This window comes from Microchirus variegatus (assembly GCF_963457635.1).
Source record: "Microchirus variegatus genome assembly, chromosome: 3".
Lineage (NCBI taxonomy): Eukaryota > Metazoa > Chordata > Actinopteri > Pleuronectiformes > Soleidae > Microchirus > Microchirus variegatus.
In genome coordinates this window covers 15,160,643-15,183,465 of record NC_139804.1, presented here as the reverse complement: position 1 = coordinate 15,183,465, position 22,823 = coordinate 15,160,643, and the positions used below count along the sequence as shown (strand labels likewise).

The 22,823-nt window shown below is 39.8% G+C and overlaps 1 protein-coding gene across 1 annotated transcript in view; it reads right to left on the bottom strand.

Moving 5' to 3' along the window:
- LOC310925381 (calsyntenin-2-like) overlaps positions 1-22,823 on the bottom strand; it is a gene marked incomplete at both ends in the record, with an annotated part of 357,564 nt that overhangs the window by 90,820 nt on the left and 243,921 nt on the right. Inside the window, one exon of the mRNA XM_083887328.1 lies at positions 895-1,080. Coding sequence (XP_083743454.1) covers positions 895-1,080 — 186 coding nt within the window. The remainder of the gene's footprint in view (positions 1-894; positions 1,081-22,823) is intronic.

Here is a 22,823-nt window from a genome sequence, read left to right as displayed (position 1 = left end):
GAGGCACTGAGGCAAAGTCAGTGCTGGCATTGCCATACAGGATGACAGGAACCAGCCTGAAGCCTGGCTCACACAGGATGAGTGTTTGCGGTGTATGATATGCTACAGCTCAGTTGTTCACATAGCGTGTGCGTCTGCTATGTTTTACATTGTGTCTCTATAGAACAGGTATGTGTTGCGTTAGTGAAAAATGTGACAAATGGTGTGTATTTAAAAAGTGCTGTTCTAGCCTTGATGACAATTCAAATACAGTGCATCTACTTTATGTGCATGACATTTTCTATCACACATCTTTAATACCCATTCACACGCTGGCGGCACAATTGAAAGACATCTTGCTCTACCACTGATCTACCATTGTCCACCTTAAATGGTCATCACCTGACACATCTCACACGGGCTGTGTGGCTGCTCTGATCAGTTACCATCTGTGCTTAAATGAAAAGTATATTGTTCTGTAATGCAGACACACATGCATGAGACATAAAGGCTAGCTCTCTCTGAAAACATTAATAAGGAGAAACTGATTTCAGTCACCTGTCAAAAGGTTCACCTAATATAAGCTATGCCTGCTTCAGTGCACAACATCTTCAATATATGACCACCACTTTATCTTCTTGTTTGAGAGCCTGACTAGAAACGGAAGTTTGTCACTTTGTCAACCATTCACTCTCCTACACCAACGTCCATAGAGGAAATTGGTGATTTTACATCACTGCACAGAGGAGCTGTTGATCCACTGTTCCCTCAGTTAGTCAGTTTTTGTTATTTTGTGACTTTAGTGAATTAACCATTGTTCAACTTCTGTCTTTTGTCTGTACTATGTGCCCGTGCCTCATACAAACACACCAATTATCTGACTTTTTTTTTTTTTTTTCATTTTTCAAAACTAACCACAGAGTTTCTGTAGAGATTTCTCAGAGTAGGTTTCTCGGTCGCAGCCCTTCCCGATGTGATTTGTCTGCAGCTCCACTGTGGTCCGCAATGACGAGAGCGGCCCACCACAGGTCTCTAGGTGCATCTTGGGAAACAGCTGCTTACTTCCTGTCCCAGGCTCATAGTCCACTCGTTTATTCCAACCTGGGAAAAGAGGGGGAGAGAGAAGATACTGTGAAGGATGGCAGAGGATACAGTTTAAGCCATTCTGTTGTTCTGATGTTATACATGAAAACCACAACTGGGTGCAGTAATCGGAAATCATGAATCATTTTTTTTACCCATCTGCTTTTGTTACTGCACACTTTCGCCTCATTTTTGATCTAGGTTGCCATAAATAAAATAATACATTTTCAATCTTTCCCTGTCACTAATATTTTTGGCTAGCATAACTCAATATCCTCTTGGCAGATTGTGCCTCGGTAATGAAATTGTTGTTGGAGTGCAGTGCAGTGCTTGCATTAGCAGCAGTAGTCATTATGCTGTCACTGCCTGTCCTGTCAGCTGTGGAATGTATTATCTGTGTGGGCAAGGGTATTATTTTGTGTGTCAGGGATGTTTTTTGTTTGTCTTTTCATGTTTCTCCAGCCTTTTGTGTGGAATTGTGTTTGTCTTTACAGTCTCTACCAGAGAGATCATGATCAGAAAAGAAGAAGAATATGCACACCTTTAAATGCTGTCAACATAGAGCATTACATTATGGGCACATGGAATAGTGGAAAAACATACTTGACTAAAAATACAAGCAGGAAAGGGCAGTGCTTCTTTAAAATATGTATTTCAAATAAAAAGTATTATTTTGTAACTAATGTAATTTTATTGAAATTATGAAAAAGCCCTCATTTTTTTCCATTAAAATACTAATAATACAATGTAGTGTATTTTTAAATAGTGCTTGGTGCCTACTTTAATTTGTTAACTTGTTAAAGTCACACATATTGCAGAAGCTTTCAAAGCTACACTTGAGTTTCCCTTGTTTTTTGTTCAGTTTTAACATGACTACCTGATTTCTTTGTTATTGCTGGATTAACATTAATAGAAGTTGTGCACATACCAATGGCAGTTTCAGATATAAATTATACAATTGTAAACTAATTTATCTACATATTAAGCAAACAAATCTACTTAAGAAATAGTTTTTTGAACCTGAGTTACCTACCCAACTTTAATCTGGACCAAGAGTTATATTGTGATGTCTCTAACTGGGGAGTCAGCGTATTGGGGTTGTGGGTATTATTATTGTGGGTATTAGGTATTTTATTTTAAAATACACTTCGGTGTGTTTCTGCCCATGCATGAGTATCTCACCAGAACATCACTGTGGTAGAAGTCAGTCACAGAATACTACTTGAGTAAAAGTATCAAATATTAACTGTACTTAAATGGCAAAAGCAATTTTGTTATTATATGTACATTACCGTTTAATAACTGTATTGTCATTATATGTCCAAGCATACAACACAATTGCGATAGCAACATGATGCAGTGGTCATGTGCAAACAAAGAAATAAATGGGAATTTAAACTTCCTGTATTTAAGAATCCATTTCCCATAAACATCAGGGAGCAAAGGTGGCCTTCACATACCAAAAAAGCATGTCTCTTTGTGGGCGACTTTGCTCTTTCTGCTTAAAAATGGCTGTATTCTAGGAACATGGTGGTACAAGATGACGGCCTCCATATAGCAAAGCCTTTGCATAAAGTATATAAGAGTAGATACAGTATAAAAGGTTTTCTGAATCGCAAGTATACACTTATATTTATGCATATTTTATTCAATTTCTGCCAATAACCCCCCCCCCCCCCCCCCCTAAAAGTTGCACAACTCACTATGCAATCATTTATCTGTTGAAATTAAAATCTGCACCCACTATTGAACATTTCAAATCACTTTTAAAGACCCACCTAGGGGTAGGGGAATGATGTAATGAAGATGTATGGAGAAGATGTATCAGAGTAAACATGTGCAATTTGTTGCTGAAATTTAAATAATAGTTGTTAGTGATATAAAAACTCAAGTTATGTACAAATGCACCTCAAAAGGTATGTGATTATTACTTCACCTCATAACATTAGTGGTTGTTGGATCTTGGCTGGACAAATACAGGAAGCATTAAAATAACACAAAGTAGGATTTGCCTCTGGAGGGCCCCCTACAGTTCTTCACAATTCACTGCGTGTTAAAATAGTTTATCAACAATGAAAGAAAAGCAAAATGTACTTGACGAGGAAGAAACACAGGTAGTAATAATTTATCCACTGGTGTGTAAGCTCCACATCCGAAGGGCAGATGCAGATCATGCCTGGAGAGATAAGTAGAGGCTAATGGGTTGAGGACACAGTTTACATCCAGATATGTGCGGAAGGGTTGGGTGGAGTGTGGAAGTAGGTGATAAAAGTTTATGAATAAGACAGTATTGGACAAACAGCAACAGTAAGCGTTGTCTGGCTCTGTGGAAAGATTAAGACACTCTCATCACCTCTTAATAGTTTTCTGGCTCATGGAGTGAATGTCTGTAGTTTATTTATCTGGAGGGAGCAATAACCAGCATCCGCTCAATGATCCCAGTATGCGTTATATGAAACCAGAGATAGGTTGTTTCCTGCCAGGGTGGAGGGAATTTCATTAACATATTCATACCCCAAGGGGGCAGGTCTTGCTTGGTGTTGGCAGTAAAACTTTCAAATCACTTACTGAAGCTTGACACTGTTCATTTCCACTTGGTTTTGAAAGGTTGTCGTGAGTACATTATTTGCCAATTAATTGAGCTATGGAGCATGTAAAGCTGATTAGCAATGTAATTCCAGACAACGTTCGTGTTCCTAGCGGTGCCTGTAACTGTCACGCAGACGCAACAGTAGAAAGATGGTTGTCAGAACATGGCCATAAATCTATCATGCTCAAAGAGAAGACTTGAGGGAGGATATCAGTTGAATGACTTTACTCCAAAATCAGATCAGAACAGAAAAAAAAACAGTTCAATAAGCAAACAGTCAATCAATGGCCAATGGTTAAAAGTCATTCATTCATTGATTAACGCCTTATCCTACAACCCTCATCCATATGAGGGTTGTGGGAATGCTGGTGCCAATCCCAGCTGGCATGGGACGAAAAGCGGGGGTACACCCTGGTCAACAGTCCATCGCTGGGCCAACATATAGAGATGGACAACCATTCACTCCCACACACTCATCACTACAGCCAATTTAGAGTGTCCAATTAACCTCTGCAAGTATTTGGAAAACCCATACACACACAAGGAGAATATGCAGACTCCACACAGAGGGCCCTGGACTGTGACGTGAACCAGACACCTTTTGATGTGAGGTAACAGTGCTAGCCACTTGCACCACTGTGTAATGCCAATGGTCAAAACATTTGCTAGAAATCTAAAAATGAAAAGTAAAAACACTAGAACAAGGAGGGGACACTGCTTACAATGAGACACATTAGAGAGGGAGTTGACAATGACAGAAGTAGGAAACTAGACAATAAGTGAAGAGAAACAAAACAAGGATGACCAAAATAAAGCAAGAAACGCGGAAATCATGAATATAAATGAACAAGAATTCAGGGAGCTTGACTGATCATGACAAAATCAAGCCTGTTAATCCGAACAGAGTGAAAGCAACATACATTGTGGTTGTTGTCATTTTTCTATTGCAATTGCTTAACTCCATTTTCAACATGATATTAATGAGTTAAAGATGAAGAAGTATATTTTAGCTTTTATGCAGATGTTAGCTGTGGGTTGACTGCCTGTTCTCATGCATATGTTCAAAAACCTGAAGGGAAACAGAAATTAAAAAAAAGAAAGTGTTGAGATATTGCACATACATTTTTTTTACGCTTGGTGGAGGTGGAGAAGTTGGCACATGGATGAAAGGTAAACGAAAGGAATGAGTTCAGTGGAGACGGATTTGGTAGAGTGAAAGATGACGTTTAGAAATCATGGGACTGAACTGTCACTGTAGCTTTCACATTTCACTGCACTGGAGAAATTGCTGAAATGGTGGAGAAGAGTAGGAATGTGAGGACTGGCTCTATGTATGTGCTATATGGCATCAAGTTCCACCTTCTTAAGTTCTTAATGTTTTTTTTTTTTTAATCTTTAGCAACCTCGTTTTTTTTTTTCTCCTTTCATTTTGTATGTTTTGTTATGTGCCATAAGTGTGTGTTTGAATGTTAATACCAAATTTACAGGCTGTAGTCATTTCATTGTATTTTGAATACAGTGATCAGGCAGCTGGGATTGGCTCCAACAACCCCATGACCCTCATGTGGAGTAAAAGCAGTAGATGATGAATTAATGCATGTGTGTCTACAGAAGTGATGAGAGTTGCAGATTTCCTTAAAGCTATATTTCCCTTTCTTGCATGTCTCACAGCACTTAGTAAACATTTGAACATGAACAACTCCGCCTCCCTTGCAGGTGTATGACTGTTTGGCACAGTGACTGTACTCTGTGTTTAACAAGCTCTGGATTTATTGACTTTATTTGATTCCAACTCATTCAAAAGGCCTTTCCTTTAGCGGGCAACAAAGACTATGAGGTGTATTACTGCACAGGAGAAACATCAATTTCCCCCGACTTCTGTACTGTAATAGAACTTTGGGTCCTTCATTACGAACCACTTTACTCTCATTCTTCAGTGCATTTCACAAGGAAATATTATTATCTATATGCCAATTCATTTAGCTGCTAGTGACTACACTAGAGCAGCAGTATATAAAAAAAAGTTCATATAGATTCATTTACTTCAGTCAAATGATGAAACTTTCATGTTTTTAATTTATTAAACTGATTGGGCCTATTCTGCTTAACGACAGATAGAATACTACCTGTCATGCTTTCTGTCAGGTGACTAGTTCTATTGATTATATAACCATTGTTATAATGTACACATTATCCATAGAAAGTGTTAAAAATTATATCTTTTTTAGTTAAATATCTTATGACGTGTACACATTAATATTATAAGCACAATTTTGATTTGCTTAAAGGAACAATATGTAGTATTTATGGGTTTATATAACCCAAAATCCACTTTTTATACATATTATGTGCTCCTGCATTGTCTAGTTGCTGTATAATAGTTTTTGTTTCATTTTCGTAGTGTTTCAAAAAGTCATGTAAAATAACATGATCGCGGGCCGCGGTTGCATAGTCACTGTTAGCAGCGAGACGCCATGTTACTACCGGAGCCTGTAAGGACAAACGCGAGAGAACAAATCAAGCGTCTCTTTACTTGTAGCGGAAGTCCCGCCTCCACTCTCTCCGCTTCGTCTGCTACGGCCGCGGTAGCTCGCCCTCTCCCTCACCTCACGAACCTCATCTGCTGACACGGAGAAAGACGACGAGGACGACATTTGACCAGCTGCGGATACCGTAGGTGTCAGGGAAGGGAGGGGGTGAGCAGAGCAGCAGGTCTTTGTGGTAAATTTCAGCCTCTCCTCTGGATGGCACTATAAACTACTTACTTCCCCTTTAAATTCCATTTTGAATAATCGTTTTGAGTATGTATATCTACTGCAAGGTGCTGGAAAAGCATAACAAATGCTAATGGCATATTATGTCTATTTAAAGTACATTTCAAATCTGCCTTTCCTTGTATCCCCACTAACAAAAAGGGTAAGCTAATCCTGTTCATTAGTCAACAGAAGAGAAGAATACATAAGAATTGACTTACACACATCTCTTGCATTTACGTCAGAAATGCTGGTTAATTGTCCTGAGTTTAGTTGAGGAAAACACCAGCTTCCTTAAGGAAGTCCTTTTTTTGGTGGAAGTAGTCTCTGAACCAGAAAATGTGTTCCTTTTCTTTTTGACGTAGAAATATTTACAATTGTCAATGTTGAAAAAATGTCTGCATGTGTTCATCTCCCTCTGCCATTGTAAATGAGTTTATCTGGAAGCACACTGTATGAGGCAGTGCTTCCTGAGCAATCTGCATTTGTGCATCTGCTAAATAATGCACGTCTGTTTAAGAGACTCTGTAGGACACCACTTCTACCGCCGCTGCTGCTGCTGCTGGAGGTGGTGCTAGAGGGGATGTTATCACTCACAGATACCGTGTGAGCTCCTGCATTCGCTGACAACACAAAAGGAGAAAGGAGACCCAGACAGCTACATACACCAAAAATGCAGTTAAAATAATTACATATATATACAATATACAATATACAGTATTGTGTATATTGTGTGTTTATACTGTAAACACAATGAAAAATTACTTGCACTTTGTGACTCAGATGCCGACAGACATGAAACAGCAAATGCATTCCCCTCACACACTCGCACTCAGGCACAAAACCTCAGAACACAGATGAGCACTAAAGCCCAGCTGTCTAACAACAAGCAGTGTGGGTTTAATAGGAAGCTATCTGCTCTCTGTTGAGTTGTGTGCTCGCTTACAGTAGACTGAGTCGACCTCACACTGTGAGCACAAGGGTTCTTCTCTTTGTGAATGTGAGAGGCAGACGAGAGGCAGCAGGGGAGGGGTGCGAGGCAGACATGAAAACCAGCATGTGGAGCTGCTTTACCAGTGCACTAGCACAAACCCCCTGATCATAAGAAAACCAAAACACTTTAGGTTACGCAGAGCCCTCTGCGTCGACGCATAGCCTGTCGGAGAGCCTCTGCGTCGTCTCCGGCTGCACAAAATATTTTTTTCAGTGTCCGTCACTCTGTCAAGGGTTTTGTCCTCAGGACAGGCCGAGCTAAGCTGCTCTGTGCCGGCCACAGTGCGCAATGAGCGTCCACAGAGGCGGAGCTGATCACCGCCAGCAACGTCACTGCCAAACTATGAATATGCCATATTTAACATGCTTAATTACATACATTGATTAACTTCAACATAGTTACATCTGTATACAAACCATGGGGGACAGCTGTGTCAACACAGTCATGTCAAGATATGTAGACTCTCAAGGTCTATCTAATCCCAAAGCTTGTACAGGATGCGATGGTAATATTTTACAATAAATATTACAAGTAAATGATTACAGCATTAGTAGATGCTGTAATCATTTACTAATGTCCATGTTTTAACTGAACATTTAACAATGTTATTCAGGTTAATTAGGGTATTAATTCATACATGCTGTTGGCTCTTTACGGGCATACTGAATCAGCATTACTTAACAATTATTAAGCATTGACTAACTTTTCTTTTACTGCTCCTCCTGATCGTTATTGTAAAATGGGTCATGTATTGCTTAACAAAGAAATACACAAGTAAGTTAAATGAGCACAAATGAACATGTATTAACCATTTTAAATCTTTATTAATGCTCCTTGTGAACAATCACACAGATACAGAACATTTGTGAATTATGTTTCCCCAGAAAGCACCCCAAACCTCTTATTTACCTTTTATCTTCTTATGGGGAAAGTTTTCATTAACATCGCTTATCTATGTTATGCAGTGTTCATTTGAAGCCACAGCGATTAAAACATTTTGTTTCATGCTGGACACTATCTTTTAATATTCCACTGTACGTTTCAGAACGTTATGTGGCTACATTGTTATTAGCTAGTTCAGTATTGTTGTATGAATTTTAATGAACAAAATTAACATTGAGTGTGAAAACTGAATAATTAGGCCTGTACGCTGACCGGCTGACAAAGGATACTTACTCATAAAATGTCACTGTATTGCTACATACAGTTATACTACATACATGCATACAGTGACATTTTATGAGTAGGTAATATTATTATGTATTATACTAGGTAAGATATAGAAAAATAATGTCTTATTTGAATGCCATGGTTTTGTTTTTTTCGGCAGAAATATTTCTTAAAATTTATTGTACATATTTTACAACAATTTAGAGCACACTAAGGTCGCCGCAGCACACACATATCAGTGGTCTAGTTCCATGATTGTACGACCAGTGAGAACTTCCTTTGGTGATACTCGGGGACTTGGGAGGAAATTAGCCACCTTATCTCTCGCTCCATCTTAATCTATTTTCACTATACCAGTGTCTTTAGTTTGTGCAAGGAAAAGGAGGATGGTGAGAAAGCAAATCATTTTGGTGTTACTTCAAGAGCTCAATATTTGCAGAAAGGTCACCAGTCCATCGCAATGCAACCATTCGAAAACAAATATTCACTCTCACATTCACACCTACAGCCAATTTAGAGTGTCCAATACACCTCTGCATGTTTTTGGACTGCAGGAGGAAACCAGAAAAACGTGCACACACAGGAAGAAAATGCAAACTCCATAGACAAAGATTCCCATTCAGACAGGGCTTGCAAACCGGAGTCTTTTTGCTACAAGGCAACCGTGCTAGCCACTACTCCGCTGTGTGACACACGTGCAACCCTCTTATATGTCTACTCAACTAGAATTTCATCAATGTACCATTGACAGACATGTGACTGAGGGGCAAACACTGTGTCACAGTGTAACAGTGTGCAATCATATCTACATGTGTACAACTGAGGTTAATTTGCAGCATCTTGCTTTGACTCAATGGCACGGAGAGCAGAGAGTGAGAGGGAAGAGAGAGATGGATAGAGGTGCTTATAAGAAAATGATGCATCATCACACTTTCATGCTGTTCCTCTACGTGTGTGTGTGTGTGTGTGTGTGTGTGTGTGTGTGTGTGTGTTCTTGTACTTGTGGCATACTGAGGACCGTTGAGGGTTTTTAACCAACAAAGTGAGGTCATTTTTACGGAGTGAGGACATTTTGGCCGGTCCTCACTTTGTTTTCACTGAATCCACTTCTTTAGGTTGTGAACATGCTATACTCAAAAAAAAAATAAATAAAAAAATTGGACGACGAGTGTAGTATGACTTTTTTTGGACCAAAATTTTTGTTTTCAAATTTCTTTTCAACTTTTGGACAACATAGTATAATATGACGTTTTTGTCAAATTTTGGGTCAATTTTTTTTTCAAATTTTGGGTCAATTTTTTTTTCAAATTTTGGGTCAAATTTTTTTTCACATTTTGGGTGACAGTATAGTAAGACGTTTTTGTCAAATTTTGGGCCAAATTTTGGACCAAAAATTTTGGGTCAAATTTTTATTTCACATTTTGGACGACATAGTATAATTTGACGTTTTTGTCAAATTTTGGACCAAAAATTTTGGGTCAAATTTTTTTTTCTAATTTTGGACGACAGTATAGTAAGACATTTTTGTCAAATTTTCGACAAAATTTTTTTGTCAAAGATTTTTTCACATTTTGGACGACATAGTATAGTTTGACGTTTTTGTCAAATTTTGGACCAAAAATTTTGGGTCAAATTTTTTTTTTCAAATTTTGGACGACATAGTATAGTATGAAGTTTTTGTCAAATTTTGGACCAAAAAAAAAAAAAAAAAATTCCAAAAAGTTTTCCAGCCTTTTTTGCTCTGGGGCTCCGCCAGCAGACATTTTATGGTACTGCAACCAGTAGTTCTTTGTAGATGTCATTCATGAAGTAGATATTTGTAATTGTGTTGATTTATAAAGTGGAAATGCTGGTCCTCACTTTGTCAGCAACCCAGTCCTCAGTATGCAGCAAGTACAAGAATGTGTGTGTGTGTGTGTGTGTGTGTGTGTGTGTGTGTGTGTGTGTGTGTGTGTGTGTATAAGTGCAAATATAAAAATGCTGACATCATGTTCAAGTAGTCATTGGGGGTCGTCATTACTCGTCCCATCCATCAGCCGGAGAGCCTATATTTCCATATGAAAGAGCACGACCCTCCTCTTTTCTTCTCCTTTTCCTTCCCTTTTTCATCTCCACCCGTGTCCTCAACTATTCCCCGTTCCACCACTTCTTCTTCCCTGTCCACCTCTCTTTCTCTTCTTTCCCCAAAAACCTTCATCTTAATGTTTTTATGGCTCCCCCTTGTAAAAAAAACAAGTGACCTTGATCTCATTTTTCTTTTTATATAACCTACTTTAATATATTAAATATTAAAGTAGGTTATATGAGTATACATTATTCCTTTTTTTTCCATTATGGAAACTTGATGTTCTGTGATTTTTAAGCCAAATTAACCAGCTGATGAGTGCCAGCTGATATGATATTACACAAGTCCCAAGGACTGTCACATGTGTGATAATTTACATTACAATGTTGCCTCATAACTATCTCCAGACCTTGTCGCTGCAAGTCAACCAGCCAAGAAAAAGATGACGACCTAGCTTGAAAATGTCTTCCATAACTGCCCAGTATGGTCTGCACAAAATTTAAACAAAAGTTTGGAATCATCAGTTATCTTTTATAAAGTGTTCAGGAAAAAAGATTTAATCTTCAAAATGTGCCCCCTCTTTTTCTCGATAACATCGGTTTTGCCATGGCTGGCCACACATTTTCACTACCTTGAGCTTAGATAGCCCTTTCTGACTGGAAAATTCGAGTTGTAAAATCCTCACTCTCTCGCAACAGAGACCATTGAGAAAATGAGCATTTTTTAGCTTGTGGGGACACAGGAACTGCTTGTCTTTCGCTGTCTTGTTTTCTAAGTTTGTGTTGCTTATGTAAGGTGAAGAAGAGAGTGCACGGTGAAGAGGGTGGAGATGAGTGACAGGATAGCAGCAAAAGTGAAATGGAAGGTGCACAAGACGTTAGTGAGACCTGCTATGATGTATGGCTTGGAGACAGTGGCACTGTCTAAAAGACAGCTGATGGAGCTGGAGGTGGCAGAGCTGAAGATGCTGAGATTTTCATTGGGAGTAAGCAATTCAGGTTGAACAGTTTGGAGGAAAAAGAGAGAGGCATGTTTGAGATGGTTTGGTCATGTGCAGAGGAGGGGTAGTAATTATTGGAAAAGGGATGTTGAAGGTGAAGCTGCTGGGCAAGAGGAAAATAGGAAGATCACAGCGAAGGTTCATGGATGTTGTGAAGGAGGACATGAAGACAGCTGGTAAAGGGAGTAGCTGGAAGAAGAAATGTCCCTTCTGATTTAAAGATCCCATATTATACCCTATTTATCCAAGTTAAGCTAGTTCCCTGGTGTCCTAATGAACATGTCAGTGACGTGCTATGGTCAAAAATACCATAAGAATGATCAAGTTCAATCACCCTGCCAAAACAGCCCTGTTCAGAATGCTCTGTTTGGTAGTATCTCTTTGATAATAAAAAAAGTAAAACAAAACTTAAGAGACAGGAAATGTAATGAAATGACATCAGCCACAGAGGCCACTGGGAGCTAACAGCAGTTACCATTTGGATATAGCAGGCACATTGCTATCATATATTACATGCATCCACCGGACAGATAAATCGTCTGAGGCTGGAAGCTGGTGTAGAACGCTGTGATGCACTGTGGAGACAAGAATAGAACTTTTCGCGGACTTCTGGTTTTCGAATACCTTTGCCCTCGCCAGCACTCTCATGTGTTTTACGTTTTATCTCCTGTACTGACTGATAGGGCCTCCAGAGTCCCAAGTATAAGGATTTAAATGGTTAAAGAGTTGATTTTGCATAATATGGGACCTAAAAGACAGAATATGAAACAATGAAGTCAGAAAATAACAAATGTGGACTTCCTTATGGAAGCAGCAGGTGCATTGACAACATCTGTGTACTACATTGACAAATCACATATTATCTCTATGGACTTTGTTTGGGACTACTTTAGGTTTGTTTCTCGTGTCCCCTGCAAACAACCAGTGCTGACTTTGTGGCATGACTTCATGCAACAACTCTAAAAAGCTGACGTATCCCTTTAAGACATCCACATCCTCTATCTCAGGGGAATCCAATACTAGTTGGGATCTGCTCCATAATCCCTGCAGCATGTTCGCATCAGGGTCTAGTCTCCACACAGGGGGTTTCCAGTAACCTACAGGTTGTTGCCACAGATGAAGGTCAAAATGCAATAAAACTTTAGATTGATTTGTAAAATGACATCACAACTTCAGCTGATTACAAACACACTCCATTGACCCAAAGGTGTTTTTTTCTCTCGTGTGTTTATTTTCTAACTCCTCTCAGCCACTTCTGTTTTATCCTTCTCTCACTCCTCCTCTGTCGGTGTCTTTGCAGTCGTGATTGCTCAATGTCGTCCTGACACTTAAGTGGCACATTGAAGGAAACTCCAATTTCAACAGGCAGCCAGACAAGGACACGGGAATGAAATAATCCTTCTAAGTGTGTGTGTGTGTGTGTGCCTGTGTTGGTGTTTGTCGAATACAAATCTGTTCTCACTGTTGTTTATATGCGTATCTGCAGTATGTCTTGTCGGTATGTTCACATTATGGTTTTTACGTCTTTGACTTCCTTCACCAATAAAACAAATGTAATGTGTGTTTGTGTCTGTGTGGCGTCCATCATTGTGTTTCTCTTGTGTTGTGTATCGTTGTGTATCCATGTAGTGCATCTGCAGTGTGTTCACAGGTGTGTGCCTGGATTTAGTTATTTCTAGCCACCCTTTTATTCTCCCTCGACATTCTTGATAAAAGGAAGGCAATGGTAGAAGTCGCAGAGCTTGGATCAATGTCTGGGTTATACAACAATAGCAAAGAGAGCCCCAAAGTTCCCCTTTATTGCAAAGGACTCTAATATGATACGTTTGAATTATTTAATGTGGAAGTTATGAAAACCAATCACAACTGTATGACTCATTAAAACATTATTTATATATATATATATATATATATATATATATATATATATGTATATATATATATATATTAGATATATACTACTTTTAATCACAGAATGGAATAAGATCACATATTTTATATTAGCAAATAATTTTACTTCTTTTCAAAGTTACACAATTATTTTAAATTTGGACAACCAAACCTTTTTGATTCACTACCAATGAATGCAAAGCAATATCAAATACATGTATAAAGAATAAAGATAAAATGTAATAAAAAAAAAATAATAATAATAACTCATTAACAAAATTAATCTTCAATAAAACAAAAAGGCAAAAATCAAAACACTAACAGAAAAACCCAAAACAACGGTAAAAAGACTGATTGGATAGTTTGCTTTCGTTTGCCTTGTTTTTTCTTCCATGTTGCCCGTCTTATATCATTAATCTCCCTAACACATGAGAAAAACTTTGTCCTTCGTGGAATGTTTTTTTTTATCACTGTTTCATGTCAGCCTAATTGTTTAATTGCTAAAGAGAAGAAAGGAGAATCCTTGCACCGATAAAGCAACTGAATGTCCTCTCCTCAATACACTCATTAATAACTCTGAGGCCAGACATGTGTGTCCTCTGTGGTGTAGGAGAGAAAAGAGCATCCTCACCTGCAGATCATTAAAGGAGTGAAGAGATGTGAGTCATCCTTCAAGGTCGACAGAGGAGACAAGACACACTAGTGTACCAGTGTGCAGGACAGAATCCTCTCTAAAGGTATGAGAAGTTGTCATCATAGCAGCTACTGAAAGATGTTTTGCATGTCACACCGTTTCTCATTAATGGTGCAGACCATGGAGACCCACCATAGTCACATTTGCCACAGTTGGATAATGAACCAAAACATATAACGTGGAACGTGTTTGCCGAACGTGTTTGTCTGCTGTTGTGTGCTTACACTATCATCAATAAAGAAGTTAATGTCCACACAGAGGGCAGCTGTGCACAATTTTCTCTTTCATGTTCTCGTGTCTGTGACCTGTCACTCTGGCTCTGTTTAGAGTGAACTGTGTATCTCTCTCTCATCCACCTGCTACCACTGTTGGAAAACGCTGTGGGAAACAATGGTCTAACAAGGAGCAATACTACATTCCTTGCAGTGCAATTAAACATTTGTCCAAAATTTGTTAGAGGTATGCATCAACTATATGTGTTACATGTGTTAAACACTGACATTGTCAGGAGGAGTAGTCCTCAAGGAGACAAAATCTGGTCCTAACAAGACAGTAACTCGTTTCTGAGGAAATGTTTAAATGTAGGGCTAATATTGAATGGTGGTTATGTTAAGGTTAGGGTTATTTACTTATTTAAGTAACGTGTGTGTGTGTGTGTGCGTGTGTGCGTGCGTGTGTATATTGTTATGTATACTGCAATCAACTTGAAAAGTGGAGTAAGGCGACCTAGTGACTGTGATTTACACCAGAGACTGAATTCCTACTTCAAACTAGTATTATGTCAGAGAAGAAAGACGAATGCACAGAAGAACAAGGGATTGGGGAAAGGAGGAAACTATGACACGACCAAACCCACAGAGGGGAGAGAGAGCACAAAGAAAACGAAGAAAGAAATGTACATCGGTACATTGGCAAAAGGGAAACAATGAAAGCAATGAGGGAAATGCAGAGAGGATGAAAAGACCTCCAGCAGCAGCCAGACAGCTTCAGTGTGAGATTAGAGAGGAAGTAGGAGAGGAGGAGGAGGAGGTTAGAGGAAATGGGAAAAGGAAGTGTCTAACCATGTATTTTTCTCCCCTCTTTAATTCATCCTCTTCCTACTGCTATCACAGATCAAGATCAGTGGCTGCCAGACACACATACACACAGAGTCTAGTTTCCTGACTTCAGAGGACATTACATTGACTTACATTCCCTAACCCTAACCTCATATTAGCATACAACATAAAATGTAATCATTTACATTATTATTTAGGTTCCCATAATGTGTACTGTGTAACAGGTTTAGGTCCCCACAACATCAGTGATACCTGGAGCACACACACACACACACACACACACACATAAATCACAACTCTCTCCTCCTGTGTTGATCTCAAAAACTCTTTCCTGAGGTTGGCTCTTAATTTTACTGCTCACGCTATAATCTGTCACTGTGAGTCTCCATCCTCCATCCATTGCTGATTGTAATTAAACTGCTTTTGAGACATACTTCATTGATTTGCCATCTGTGTACCATTTATCGCACTGGAGTCTGAACGTTATGACGTTTTTATTCTTTGAAGTGAGACACATTAACTTTAAGAGGAAACCAATCTTTTGTCTGACAGATACAAGAACCACTAAGACAGACACAGGGACAGCATTCTTCAGAGTGAAGGCTTATCTGATTAGGTGAGACTAAGGTTTTAGACTACATTATGGATTCCTCCAAATATCACAGTCACTGTATCCATATTGTACACACATATTGTATTGTATGTACACACATATATATGGTCCGCATGGCGGAGTAGATGATACATGGTTTGTATTGTTCTAGTCTTGATCACATACATTACAGTTTTGTCATTCACCCATTCACACCCATTCACTCACACTTTCATACAGCGCACAGGCGTCAGGAGCAACGTGGGGTGAAGTGTCCTCCCCAAGGACACGTTGGCATGTAGACTAGCATTTATCTAATCCTTATAATGCCCCGGTGTGCTTTTTACAAGTTTAGAAACAGCAGGAACAGATATTTTTATGGACTTACAGTAACCTGACATCTTCAACTTCCTGATTAACTTCCATTAATCTTACTCCAGAGTCAAAAACAGCCTGGAGGGAAACGAATGGACAATATCTGGCTTTGTGGCAACTTTGGAGTCTTCCAGGTTAAGATAGCATTGTTGTCACTGGGCAAGTGTTTCGTGAAAAAACATTAGCGTTAGCAATGGGCTGTGTAATGCTGTGTTACCGTTGTTACCATGCAGACTTGTATGTCCGTAAGACTGAGTCTATTATCCACAAAACCCTTCCATCCATTTTGTATTGCTCACTGAGAGCACATTTCATAGCAGCGATTCACGTCGTCTCTCTGGATCTGTGGGGATCCAATAAAATGTTCTTCCGTTAGCCTGTCTCTGACTGTTTTGGAATTCCAGGGCCCAATTGGCCATATTCACTTTTATGACAAAAACTGCTTTCTGAAAGAGTTCTGACATCTTGCTCTATAGAGCTCAAGAACATGTGACCCTACATTATGATATCTGTCCAACACAAAATGTGTGAAAGGTAAAATTGAGAGAGATCCATCCATCCATCCATTATCTACCGCTTTTTCCTCCACCAGAGGGTCACGGGGGGTGCTGTGCCTATCTCAGCAGACATTGGGCGATAGGCAGGGTACACCCTGGACAGTTCGCCAGTCCATCGCAGGGCCACATATAGAGACAAACAACCATTCACTCACACACTCACACCTACGGTCAATTTAGAGTGACCAATTCACCTAATCCCCATATCGCATGTTTTTGGACTGTGGGAGGAAGCCGGAAAACCCGGAGAAAACCCACACACACACGGGGAGAACATGCAAACTCCTTGCAGAAAGGCCCTTGTTCCGAAGTTGTTCCAAACGGGGCTCGAACTCAGTAACCCGGGTCTTCTTGCTGCAAAGGCAAGAGTGCTAACCACTACACCAACCGTGGGCCCTGAGAGAGATCGTAAAGTAAAAAAATAAAAAATAAAAAAACAATAAGTAGGCCTGTCACGATAAAAAATTTTGCTGGATGATAAATTGTCTCAGAAATTATTGCGATAATCGATAATATTGATCTAATACAATGATAATGCTATAATAATGCAGGTACACCTTTTCAAAGAGAAATAAACTTTTATTTTTAAGGAATATTTAACACTAGAACACATTAAATTAACAAACAAGCAAAAGCAATAAATAAAATGGGTTAGCTGCACTCTGCTGTGGTAGGCTACACCAGGAGTCCCGCCTCCCCACACACCATGTGACTGACAAGTGACTGACATGAGGGTTCACCCATTGTTACTCTGGCTTTACACGGCAACGCTCCCGGGTGAAACAGACAAAATATTTTATCAGATGTGCCTTTCGTTTAGACAGCGACGGCGTTTTTGGGGCTTAAAAACGCAAAAAAATTAACCCACCCTCCAGAGTGGAAATCTTAAAAACGCCCCGCTGTCACCCCTTTAGACGGGAACGCGACAGCGCTGCTAAAGGGTCTAAAGGGTTGACAGCGGGGCGTTTTTAAGATTTCCACTCTGGAGGGTGGGTGATACCGATCCAGGAGTCATTTCAGCAATTACGCCGAGTCAATGTTTTGGTTTTCGACTGTGGGCGACTCAGCGCTACTAGAAAGAAGTAGAAGGAAGTTTCAGCGCATGCGCGCGCTCCTGGTGTTGTTGTTTGGCAGTGCTTCACAGCGCTACCTAGCCACCTGGCATGCATACTACATCAAATTTCACACACTTTAGCACTTTAGGAGAGAGAGAGGGGGAGAGAGAGAGACAGGGAAAACAAAAAAAGCATGCAAATGGCATTTATCGCGGCCAGAAAAATTATCGAGGTCATTTTAATTGTCGTGCGATTAATTGATTTATTGAATATCGCGACAGGCCTAACAATAAGTGCGATAAGCAGCACAGGATCACCAGCCATGAAGCAGTGACAGTGGTGAGTCAAGTTGGTGTGAACAGGATTACAATATATTGCCATATACCAGTGACATGCAGTCAGGGTAGGCAGGTTTGAATGTGTCCGCATTTAGTTCATAGTCTAATAAAAGCGAATCAAAAGCACTGTAACGCCATTGCGTTATATTACAGAGCAAAGGCACCACCTCTGCCTTTCTGTCTCTTCGGCATGTATGTGATTGTGGGTGATGGCCCTACAAGAGAGGCTTAAACATTTCTTAAGGCTGGCATTGGATAAGAAACGGCAGCTTTTATTAGAGGGGAGACCCTCTAGCTACCGGACCTTATACATACTTTTCAAAAGGAGTGGTATAAGAAAAAGGACAGAGCAACTGTAAACTCTGTAGACTCTGTAAACTGAAGGCCAAGTCAGGAGACTTTTACTCTGTCATCGACAACTTTTTTCAAATGAACTAAGCAAGTGTTAAAGCACTCTCTCTACCTCCCTCTACCTTTCGTTTCTGTTATAGTACAGTACTACAATCTTGATATACTCAGATTGCATTGTGCACTGTCTGCAACTTATGAAATACTACGTCTTGGTCTGAGACTGCCTGCCTACCCTACCCTAGAGCTCACTGCACGTCACTGCCATATACATATAGATATTTTGTCTAATCCTTGTACTATGCATGTTCTGTATATTATGTGTATATGAATGTATAGGTAGGTAAGTATGGGCATACACTCTATATGTATGCTATACAACTGTTGTTGCTCTAAATATTCACTAACAGTTGAAAACTTGTACTTCATCTTGGATTGTGAGCTGTGACAGTTTTTCTTTGAGGCTGTTTAGGGTGAAAATATAATTCTACAGCATGTGTACAACTATGACTACTACTACTACTACTACACATAGCCTTTCTCAGAATAGAAAGGATGAATATATTTTTGGAGATCTGTTTTTCCATGAGTTAAACAATCTGTCATTCGAGGCTGCTGCTGATTTGTGTACGGTAGCGGGGGTGTATTTGTGTGCAGTGTTCTGAGTGTGAGTGTTGTGTGAAACAACTCCACTTTATAGAGGGTGTTAGAGGGCCATAAATCTCCCAATATCCTCCATTTTTTCACACTTAGGTATGAAAACCATGTCAGTGGACAGTGTGTGACATGTGACCCCCATGTTTTTACTCTAGTAAAAAGAAGTAAACAATCTGGGGATTAGGTAAATTGGTCACTCTAAATTGACCGTAGGTGTGAATGTGAGAGTGAATGGTTGTTATGTGTGGCCCTGTGATGGACTGGTGAACTGTCCAGGGTGTACCCTGCCTATTGCCCTATGTTAGCTGAGATTGGCACAGCACCCCCCACAACCCCACACAGGTAGTAGACAATGGATGGGTGGATATATTTGATAATTATCAAACTTGACTTTTTAGGCTACACAGGCCAGAGGTAACCATGGAACCACTGGCTTTCAGAAGGGACATGACTGGCGGGACCAGGGCCTTGACGTGGTGATGATGACCATGGACTACTCTACGTTTATCCCAAAAAAATCACGAGGGAACAATTTCACCCTTTTTTTCCCCCTCCCTGTTCACAAACAAACTAATTTCTCCCTCCATTCACACATCATGGTCTCTCACTCTTCACCTGTCACATAGTTTTGCATCCTTGCTGCATTCAGCCAGTGTATTAGTGTGAATTGTTCATTCAACTCATAATTGAACAATTCCCACTTATACACAAACAAACTGGTGAGAATAGTTGCCCTTGTACACAATTATTTTTTCCAAATCCTAATGACAATTCTTATGTTTCTCATTCTTTCTCCCTTTGTCTTTTTAATTTCACACTAGGTCTTTCAAAGCGCACGACCCAAGGCATTTTAATTCCAGGCAGAGCATTGGCATTTCACAAAACAAAGAAGAAAGATATTGCTCAACTCAGGGGAAACAGGGAGGCAAGGATGATTATTTAAAAATGCTGCAAAGCTTAATGCAATCGGCTCAGCATAATGTGTTTAACACATTGAATTATAGTGAGTTTACTCAGTGAATATACACGTGTATATATTTATATATATATAATATGTCTGGTTGCACTTTAAATTGAATGAGTGATGATCAGTGTTCCATCATGAAAATTGTCCTTGGGATCTTGGGCAAGCCAGTTTTTGCCATTTTCATTGGGTGACAGTATCTGAGGAATATTAATTGAATGTACAAAATGTAATCTTAATATTTTGAATATTATTAGTATAATTAATAATCTTTGAGCCATGGGATGGGATTGGTGTATGTTGCGGTGCCAGTCACAGAGCTGGCATCCTGGACGGATGGCCACTTCTGCCTGGAGCTGTTTTGGCAGGTTAATTCTCTCCAGTGTGTGGCAGGCTTGGAAAAGGCTTCTGTTTCTGTCTCTGTCCATGGTTCTATCATCTCTTATCCTTGGTTCAAATATGAATAATTGTTTACGTATGGTATTAACTCATAATGGTTATAATAATCTTTAATGTCAGACTGTCTTTTAACAAAGAGTACAGCGTGTCACATTGTGAGGTATGCTGATTGTGAACTGTTCTTCCTGGAATTTCTTATTCACAGAAAACAATGACTCCGACCTTGTGCTCAATTAAGTTTTTGGATAAGAGGCTCGTGGGAGCACTTAAGCTAAATCGATGCCGTTTCTCATATGTTGAGTCAGTTTCCTGGGCCAAGGAAAAAATACATTCATTATGAATGAGCTATTAAATCAACATTAAGACTAAATTAATTAATGTGTGAATGGACTGGAGCCAGGTAGGGTTGTCCAGTGTGGATATATCTCTGGGAAAAGAGTATGGGATTGTCCAGTTAAAACAACATTAATAATTGTCTAATTGCTGTACACATGGAAGTGAAGGTGAATAAAATGATATAATTGCCATTGTTCTAATTCACCAAAGTTGTGAATCATGTGTTTACATGTACTTTAATTCATGAAATTACAAATGTGTTCCACCTAAATTTTTACTCGATTAGATTTCATGGGAGGGCACGGAGTTTCAGATTACATAGCATTTGAGGTGAACAAATATAACAGTTTGTATATAACCACAAAGGTACAATATGTAGTATTTCTGGGTTTATATAACCCAAAATCCACTTTTTTATACATATTATGTGCTCCTGCATTGTCTAGTCGCTGTATAATAGTTTTTGTTTCATTTTCGTAGTGTTTCAAAAAGTCATGTAAAATAACATGACCGCGGACCGCGGTTGCATAACCACTGTTAGCAGCGAGACGCCATGTTTCTACCGGAGCCTGTAAGGACAAACGCGAGAGAACAAAACAAGCGTCTCTTTACTTATAGCGGAAGTCCCGCCTCCTCTCTCTCCGCTTCGTCTACTACGGCCGCGGTAGCTCGCCCTCTCTCTCACCTCACGAACCTCATCTGCTGACACGGAGAAAGACGACGAGATCGACATTTGACCAGCTGCGGATACCGTAGCGCTCAGGGAAGGGAGGGGGTGAGCAGAGGAGCAGTTCTTTGTTGTAAATTTCAGCCTCTCCTCTAGATGGCACTATAAACTACTTATTTCCCCTTTAATGAGAGCTCCTTTCATACATTCATCCATTCAACCTAGATCTTTTAGCAGTAAGGAAGCAGTGGCAATGTGGCTGGTATCCATGTGTCAAGCTATTACTACAAAACACTTCACTTCAAAGCACTGTGGGCATGGGTTCGGAATTACATTTCTCAAAGCAGGACCCAGATATTCACAGAGTCACAGCATCATAGGACTTCATGAGACAAAAACCATGAGGACATTAATGTATGCACAAACGGTATCAATTGGCTGTGGTGTGTACCCAAAATCTTCAGTCTACACGTGTCACACAGTGAAATTATCAAAAACTACAGATCAGAGCAAGATGGTGGCGTTAATTCACAACAGCAGCCCGATTACATATGATGCAAGATGCAGATGTCCAGATGCTACTGGGAAAAGCTCACGCGGGGGGGGGGGGTCTCAGCAGTGATCATGCAGCACAGTGTGAGAATCCGCAACTCGTGCAAAACTGTCCATTAACTTTGTCCTGTGCGCTAAAAGGCACAAATTCCCCCTGCCTTAGTGCTGCTCTGCTCAGCAACCACAGCTTTGAGTGAATGGCATTCATTGATATGTTGATTCAGGAGCAGTCAGTGGCAAAAAAAAAACCAACAACAGTCATGTACTTTAAAGCTGCAGATGACTTTTTGTTGTTGCTGGTGGTGTTACAGTTCTGCCTGTTTGGTCTTTGTGAACAGAAATATGTAACATTATTTGTGCTGTCAAACAATTAATACTAGCAGACCTGACCGAGGGAGCGTCTGTGTGTGTATACCAAGAAAAAACTAATCCATACACTGTAGATCATTGGTTCTCAAAGTGCGGCCCGGGGGCCAATGGCGGCCCGCAGAAACATTTCTGGCGGGCCGAATAATCCAGGAGGTACTAAGCTTGTTAAATGTTTATTGGACATTACTGGATACAGACCAATAAGTGTAAACAAAAATACTGGGTATTTACCTGGTTTCTATATGGTGAATTTTAGTGTATTATTGGGTTATAAGCTGGTAATAAGCAGGTAGCTACAGCCCCCAATTACTAGCTATTTACCCAGTAAATATATGGCA